Source organism: Camellia sinensis, chromosome 14, assembly GCF_055761805.1.
Source record: "Camellia sinensis isolate YWXY chromosome 14, ASM5576180v1, whole genome shotgun sequence".
NCBI classification, from domain to species: Eukaryota; Viridiplantae; Streptophyta; class Magnoliopsida; order Ericales; family Theaceae; genus Camellia; species Camellia sinensis.
In genome coordinates, this window is record NC_138974.1 from 28,205,742 (window position 1) to 28,214,361 (window position 8,620).

The 8,620-nt window shown below is 35.3% G+C and overlaps 1 protein-coding gene across 4 annotated transcripts; it reads right to left on the reverse strand.

Moving 5' to 3' along the window:
- Nucleotides 1-4,591: 4,591 nt before the first annotated feature.
- Nucleotides 4,592-8,391, reverse strand: LOC114293682 (protein NRT1/ PTR FAMILY 8.2). Of its 4 annotated transcripts, none has more exons than XM_028237791.2 (5): nucleotides 8,217-8,391; nucleotides 7,293-7,493; nucleotides 6,987-7,204; nucleotides 6,284-6,840; nucleotides 4,592-5,619 (listed from the first exon to the last, which is right to left on the reverse strand). In XM_028237791.2, the coding sequence occupies exons 2-5, from the start codon at nucleotides 7,396-7,398 to the stop codon at nucleotides 4,773-4,775; spliced, it is 1,728 nt and encodes a 575-aa protein (XP_028093592.2). In that variant the 5' UTR covers nucleotides 7,399-7,493; nucleotides 8,217-8,391; the 3' UTR covers nucleotides 4,592-4,772. The 4 variants fall into 4 exon arrangements, with proteins under 4 accessions (XP_028093592.2, XP_082761751.1, XP_082761750.1 ...); XM_082905625.1 differs by having other exon boundaries at nucleotides 6,987-7,186; nucleotides 8,217-8,371; XM_082905624.1 differs by having other exon boundaries at nucleotides 8,237-8,366.
- Between the last annotated feature and the right edge of the window lie 229 nt (nucleotides 8,392-8,620).

Below are 8,620 nucleotides of genomic sequence, written 5' to 3' on the forward strand. Positions count from 1 at the left end.
ATACCCTTGTGCTTCTTCTGGGCGAGGGGCAGCGTGCACTATCTTTGTAGGCATGGAAGATGTGTACCATGCTACAAGAAGATTGTCCTCCAGACTACGCCGATGGTCAATGGGCACATAGGGATAAACAACTGAACTTCGAGTATAGGAAGGAAACTCTAAAGGGTCAGTGAACTCAACAAAATGGTGGTTGATTCGCTCCTTCAAATCATAAGTCTCAGGTACTGACCAGCTTGTCCAGTCAGAACCTCCAGAAGAGGAAGAAGTTGCAGCTTTATCCCATACAGAAATTTGCGAAGAAGAGTTGCTCAAATCCATATTTGCAATCTTCCGAATCAAAGGTTTGAGAGCAGATTGTTCGAACTGTAAAGGTAGGTCAGAGGGGAAAATTCTTATGTCTATGTTTGTAGCCTTCTGAATCGAAGGATTAAGAGCAATGTGTTCGTAATCCAAAGGTCGGTAATTTGCAAAGGCGTCCATGACCTGAATATAGAAAGGTGGGTAAAGATGGCTAATAAATGCATGCTTTTGATGAGAAATAGCATTGACATATGACTCTTCGTATGCTTCATCACTGGAGGAAAGAATTAATTTGGCCATGAAATGTATCAGTCTGTTCGAATAATAAGACAGTGAAAGTACTTAAAGGATCAAGACGAGAGTATTAATACAGATGGTGTGTGACAGTTGCATTTCTGCGAAGGTGCAAAACCCATGCACGTTCTAAGACGTGGGAAAAGGGACTCTGATCCACTAATATCACCAAGTCTTGGGTATATTAGTGCGGGGGGTAATGTTGGCTACACATTTTGTGCTAGCCAGTGACAATTTGACGCGTGGCAAAGTAAGGGTAATATGGGGAGACCAGGTAGGTCTTCGATCCTGATCATACACGTGGCAGTCAATATTGGTTGTTATAAGATCTGAGTAGTAGCGGATCAACAAAGAGACATACGGTGACGTAGCTTCAACGGTTGCTCACATTCAAATTCGAATATAGGGGGGAAGCCTAACTGCAAGTGAAGGCGTAGTGGAACTACTTATAAGGTAGCATGATCAGCGATTACGGAGGAGCAGTTCGACGGTTTGAAGTACAATTCGATGGTTATCTTCGGAAAGTATAAATAGCAGGAAGGACTTTAGAGAAGGGAACGAAGAAAGATCTAAAGAATTACTTTACATATTCCAGTGTTATTTCCTGTCCTTTATATTTCTGTACTTTAAGTTCCTGCGCTGCACTTCATTTGTAGGAGTAGTTTTCGAGTATATTGCCGCTGTAATTCTCTACGGAACTAAGATCATTGTAAGTTTTTCATATTAATGAAATGCTTCAGTTTATTTAACTGTTTTTATGCTCAAGTTCTCTGAAGTCAAATTACCAGTAAGCCACCAGTAAAAGTCTTCTTTATTGAGGCCAAAAGAACCATAACACAATCGTCTGAATAATTGTTTGGCAATTATAATTCTGTAAGGACCGATTGATCCTTGCTGGCACGCTCACAATTACAAAAGTAACCTTCGAAAGCCAAAAAGCCAACAGATATCATCGAGGGATTTCGAAGGTGTGTTTGTGTTTTGGTGATGGTAAGTCAACGCTCGATGGGTTCACGAATTCTGACATGGCAGGTGATGTTAATTCTAGGAAATTTACTTCAAGGTATTTGATGACTTTTGCAAGGGGAGCTGTGGTATGGCAATTTAAATTACAAAAATGTGTTGCTTTCTCAACTATCGAAGTTGAATTTATTGCCATTACGGAAGCTTGCAAAGAAGAGTTGTGGTTGAAGAAATTTTTGCAAGAATTGGGTTTGAAGCAAGAAAGGTATGTGTTTTATTGTGATAGTTAAAGTGCTATTCATTTGAGTAAAAATTCTACTTTTCATTCGAAATCAAAATACATTGATGTGAGGTACCATTGGATTCGTGATGTGTTAAATTCGAAATTGTTACAACTTGAAAAGGTTCACACGGATGATAATATTTCGGATATGTTGACTAAGACTTTGTCAAGGGACAAACATTTAAAGTGTCGAACTTTGGCGGGTATGGTTGATGTCTCTACCTAAGTCGGTAGGGGGAGAATTGTTGGATATACGTCCTTATTGGAGTATAGGACCCAACTAGTTTATTAAAGAATTTAGTTTGATTTGGAATTGATTATAATATATTTTTAATATATTATATCTAACTTTTAGAGGCTCAATGAGTATTTAATACTCAATTTGGTAACAGTTAAATTTTTGATAAAAAAAACCAAGATTCAACGATATATATAGATGTTGTCTTTGTTTTTCCGAAGGTGTGCGGCTACAGAAAATTGATTCAAGTTTCGGTGGGTGTGTTTGTGATACATAAGCGTGCTGTGTGAGTGCCTTTGTGTAAGGTCAATTGGTGGGTTCAATCTTGGTTGTTAGGTGGCTGTGTGTATTTGCTTGGAGCTTCACTTTGTTATTTTCATCCGAAAAGGTTCTGCTATGGAGATTGATTTGGGACATTATTTTGGGTCTTTTTTAACCTGTTTTGAAGATTTTTGTTCGTCTATTTGATAAGATTTTTTCTCTTGATTATTTGTGATTATTCCTAAGGGTGGTTTTGTAAGACTATTAATGTTTCGTTTGTAATCGTTTGAAAACTTTTTTGGTTGATGGTGGAATCGGATTTTGATCTCATGTACGTACCTCATATTGAGGGAACTACGTAAAATTCTTATATTGTTATTGATTTAATTTTTCTGCATTAATTTTATTCTCATTGATTGATTTACTTGTGAGAAATCATATATTTTCCGTAACAAGTTTAGTATTATGAATAATAATTTGTAAATGATAATAGTTAAAAGATTTAAAATATAAAACAAATCAGTAAAAGTGAATATTAAGAGTACTATTTTAAGGTTTCAATTATTTTTAATTTTAAAAAATTAAATCATATATTATATATACATATACATATAATAAATATAACGAGACGACATGAGTAACGAGATATGGGTATTAGGGACGGAGGCAGCATAGGGCTAGGGGGGTCACGTGCCCCCCTCAATTTTAAATTTTTTGTTTGTTTGTTTGTTTTATTTTGTTATTGTTATGTATAACATATATTCTCTTTTTTTTTTTTTTTTTTTCTTAACATGTTCTTTGGCTAAGGATTTATTATATTGTTCATAACAAGTAGTTATTTGATATTTTGAAAACACTATGTGGTATTATTTATGTAGTAGTTTAAATCAATAATGTAGCGAAAAATATTATAGATTGGATATAATGAACTCATTATTTTCAAGTAGTTGACATACCACTTAGTGTGATTTGTGATTTTCTATGCTTTGAGTATCACGTAGGTAACGTCATGTGGTACTCTAAGGTCATGTTTGATTCACAACACTAATAGTGAAGTATTAATAATCCTATTAAATTAGTGTGGTATTCACTATCCAATTGGATTAATATCCATTGGATTAATAATCCCACCCCTACCCCATTACTAATAATCCTACAAATTTGCTGGATTAATTATCCATTGGATTATTAATCCTAAATCAAAATGTTAAAACACACATAGGATAATTGGGCCCACGGATTAATAATCCCAATCCCATGCTCCAATCCACCCAATCAAACATGCCCTAAGATTGTTTAATAATTTTCATTCAAAACACATCATTTATGAGCAATTTCATTTCTTTAATATTTTTCTACCAAATAAAAATTAAATAGATTTTATAATAATTTGTACTATAAATGATGTGTTTTATTTTTTAAAATTAGGAATTTTGATCTATAATTTTTTGTGCTAAAATTGTAAACTTACATCATCATCCCACACCGAATCATTCCACACTATTATAGAATTTTGATTTGTTCTTATTAATAATGAATATGTAATTTTTTATGTTTAAATTTATCTCGTAAAATTATTATTATCTTAATGTTACTCATAATTTTTTTTTAAAAACAAAAAATTATAATTAATAAATGTCCCCTCTAACTTAATTTTTTGATTCCGCCATTAATAAGTATATTCCTGCTCCGCTTTCATATCGTGGTTTGAAAAATCTACGCGATGGATGTGGTGAAATTGCCATCCCTAGCACAATAATGACTTGTGTCCTAAGTATGACACAATTGTTTTTACTATTTGAGAAGACAAAAAAAAAAAAATAATAATAATAATTAGACTATCCATCAACAAATATTATTGCACATGGATACAGTAATCTGAAAGTGCTTTCTCAATACAACTTTGAGCCACAACTTGATCCTAATCTTACCAAGAGTGGAATGGCAAAGAATTAGTATCCCATAATTGATGCACACAAGTCTCACTTCTAGTCATCTTAAAAAGTAGAACTCATATCCTCTTGGTCACCAAATCACGTGAGAGTAAATTCTCAACACTGTGACATTTTTTCTTTTTTTAAATATAAAAAAAATTGTTGGACAAATTATTTCCATTCTAACCAGTATATCGAAGCGTATAAATATGAAAAAAATGAAAATCCGATATGAAAATGTATCAACCAATATTTAAACATACTAAACAGGTCGTATTTAAAAAAAATTTAGCTAGAATCACACTAGTAAAAGCCAAGAAAACAAAAATGAAAATTTCGTTACTATAAGTACATTGTTTACAAGACACTGACACTTCATTTTCAACAATGCTACAAAATCAGAAAAAGTAATCAAAAAATAAAGTATAGACTAGATTCATTTTGGGTATAACTTACATCACCCATAATTTCAATTTATATCAAATATTTTATTTTCAAACTATTTTTTATCTGAACGGAGAGTCCCCACTGGCCTTTTGTAGGTGTACCACTTTGCCACCAAGAGATAAACTCCCAAATTGAGCACACCCAACACAGCCAAAAGCCAGAAAAAGTAATCAAGGTGACCACGGTTGAGATTGTCCGCTATCCACCCAAGATTCCCATTCCTAGTACTAATAGAGGTCACAATAGTCACCAAAAGAGAGCTCAAGTAGCTCCCTAGTGCAACGGTTGTGAGCAATAGAGCAGAGCAGAGACTTCTCATGGCATCGGGTGCTTGCTCATAGAAGAACTCCAACTGCCCAATGAACGTGAACACCTCCGCACACCCAACGACAAAATATTGTGGAACTTGCCAAAAAATCAACATGGGCATCTCCGGGAGATCATAGTAGTTGTTCTTTTTCACTATTTTAAGCCTAATAAGCTCCAAAATCCCTGCGGATAACATGGAAAAGATTGATATGACGAGTCCTATGCCGATTCGCTGGAGTTGTGTCAGGCCACTTTTGTGTCCAGTGTATTTTCTAGCCACTGGGACGATGATTCGATCATAGACTGGGACCCAGAAGAGGGCACTGAGGGTGTTAAAAATGCCTAGTGAGGCAGGTGGGATCTTGAAGCTGCTGTTGCCAACATGAGTGTTCATTCTCTCTCCTTGCAACACAAAGAAATTGCCCATTTGGTTGTAGAATGTGGAGACGATGATGCCGGTTGCCCATACAGGAAGCAATCGCATGATGGCTTTAAGCTCCTCGACTTGTGTCACTGTGCAGAGTCTCCATGGGTCCGGTGAGCTATTTCTATGATCCGATTGTATCTCCACAGCTGCCTTATCAAAGAAACTGCACAAAAGAACATTGGGTAATAATTGGAAAACCAAATAGAAAAAGAAATATTGAACCATTCCCACATTTCAGTTTACTGTCAAGATGTTTGGAAATTCTATGGAGATTATATTAAGTTCTCGCCCTTGACTGTGTTTTGCATTCATGGTTTTCAAAACAAGTTTTATAGCCCTTTGCAAGGTTTCTTAGAATATGACACTACTCTGATAAAAAACCATGACAGTCCTTCAAATTTTTGTCATCATTTTCATGATGAGTTTAACTTCAACATTGGATTTCAATTCCAAATATCACTCATGAATGATTGTCGAGCTATTCAGAAATTCTATGAGATTATGTTAAGTTCCCGCCCTTGGCTGTGTTTCACATGCATGGTTTCAAAAACAAATATTATAGCCCTTCGCACAGTTAATTACAATATGACACCTTCTATAGTCAAAACCATGACAGTACAATTTTTTGTCATCTTTTTCGTGGTAATTTTAACTTCTGCTTTGAAAATCAATTCCAAATATCACTCAGGAGATACTAAATTATGACATAGCTATTGATTGATTTAAAAACCTTGTTAAACCAAAAAGAGGAAACATTTTACATGTCTATGCATTTTGAAAGAAATCAACCAAAACCACATTCATCAATTCAAAATTCAAACACTTACCCAAGATCTTTCGTGTGATCAAGCTTGCGGCTTCCTTCTATGATAGCAGACTCTCCATCTTTAGTCTCATACAAAAGAGCCTTGTCTTCTGGCACTTTAACCCGATATTTCATCAACGATGCTACGATCACCTGACATATGCGCATCAGAGGGCTTCTCCCAGGCTTCTGGTTCCTATATAAGCGGGTCCCAGAAAAGAAACTCGCCACAGCAATCGCCATGGTCACCGCTGGAATGCCAAACCCCCATCCCCAACCCACATTGTCCTGTATGTAGATCAGCACAGAAGAGGCAATGAGTGCACCAACGTTGATTGAAAAGTAGAACCAATTGAAGAAAGAGCTCTTGTGCTTCTTCTCGGTCTCATCAGCATCATCGAACTGATCTGCACCGTAGGATGAGACACAAGGCTTAATCCCACCGGTCCCCAGTGCTATCAGGTAAAGTGCAACGAAAACGACTGCACTCTGTGCATGTGTCGGGTGGCAATCATCTTTTGTGTAACAGGTTGGCATGAAGCGGTGCACTGTCACTGACAATGTCAACAGTGTCATTCCCTAGATGCATTTGAAACATATTCAGTTTTTTCACAGCAAAAAACGAATCAATTCAAACTAAAATGATTCAAAACCAAACATAAAACCGAGTCAAATAAGTTCACCGAGTTGATAAGCATAGATGAAATTCAACAAACCAGACTTACAAAGACATAGATAATTGAGAAGCAGGAAATGGTCCAATATCTTCCTAGATAGGCATCGGCAACAAATGCACCAATCAGTGGTATGATGTAGCACGTCCCGAACCATTCTGATTGATTTTTGGAAGCAGTTGCACTCGGCTGGTTGAGTTGATGCTTGAAATAAAGCACCAAATTGGAGCTTATTCCATAGTATGCCAATCCTTCACAACACTCATACCCTGTACATAAACAAAAAAATAAAAATAAAAAATTATTCAAAATTATCAATTTCGGGTAACATGAATAATCAATGGAAAACATAAATACCTAGTATGTAAGGGCATGCTTTCCAGGTTCCTGTTTTCTTCTTATTGGCCGGATTACCACGGTAATCTACAGTCCCATCTTTTGTATAGTTATCTTCTTCTTCCATGGCTTTTTTCTACAAACTGGTGTTTGATTGTTTAGGGATTGCCTCCACTTGGGAATTTAATCAAACACTGATGGAGCTCAGAAAATGTGCCAAAACTGCAATGAACAAAGCAACAAAGAATGGTTTTTAAGTTGAACAACTACAATGGACAGCTTAGCAAGATAAGCAAACATAAGTCAATTCATTAGAAATCCAATTCTACAAATTTTCTTTTCTTTTCTTTTTCATTACTAGTCTAGAACTAGCTGGATGCCAAGCAGATATAGGGTTTGTATAAAAAAGTTCTGGTGATTTTGGAATGATTCCCAATTTTCTTTTTCAATCATATGCCATCTACCCAAGAAAAATACAATATTAGAAGCAGAGAAATCAAACCATGAAACCTGACTTCACTATCACCTAATGTGCTTGGTTCATGGATTTGGAATGGGATTTGGAAAGGGAAAGGGAAAAGGCCCTCAAATCTATGAACCAAACAGAGTCTCAAACTTATCAAACTGTCAACAAAAGCTTTCCACCAGCAAACAATTGTTTTGAATCTTGGATTTGTGAGAGGAAAACAAAAGCAAAGGAAAAAGAGAAATGAAATTTTTTATTTTCAATCCACAAATTACTCTATAAATCCATGATCCAAATACAACCCTTAAGAAAATCTTCTGGGAAGTAAACAATACAAATCATTTTAGCAGGTAGAAATGTGAATTTTTTGTTTCTCATTTCATTGGACTTGGAAACTAAAATTAAGGCATAAATAAGCAAGTAGATAAACAAATAAAGGACAAAATACTATATATATATATTTTGAATGTAATACATACTTGAGAAACTTAAGCAATACCCAGAAAGCAGTTTAGGCTCATGAACAGATCTCAAGGAGCTGAGAGCAGCAAAAGAGGATTCACTCCAGTGAACAGTGAAACACAGCGGGCATTGCTCACATAACTCAAATGTTGTGAGTAATATTTCTTTTTGGGGCCTTTTTTATTTAAATATAAATAGATGATAAGATGGGAGAGATGACTTGGGGGATGTGTCGTGATGAAGGTTCTGAAAAGTGATTGAGGTCGTCGTAACGGTTGCGGTGATGCGGTTGTAATTGCGGAGTATAATGATTGTAACGTAATTATATTTATTAGGTTTTAAAATAAATATTGATAAATTTTTGTAAATTTTGCAGTATGATCCAATATATTTTATATTTTTAAATCACTATAAATTGAGT

Excerpts from the sequence above, each read along its gene's own strand:
- LOC114293682 (XM_028237791.2), bottom strand. The coding sequence starts at position 7,398 with ATGGAAGAAGAAGATAACTATACAAAAGATGGGACTGTAGATTACCGT. Across the intron at positions 7,205-7,292 it reads AGCATGCCCTTACATACTAG|GGTATGAGTGTTGTGAAGGA; the intron begins GTATTTATGTTT and ends GTTTATGTACAG. Across the intron at positions 6,841-6,986 it reads TCTCAATTATCTATGTCTTT|GGAATGACACTGTTGACATT; the intron begins GTAAGTCTGGTT and ends AAATGCATCTAG.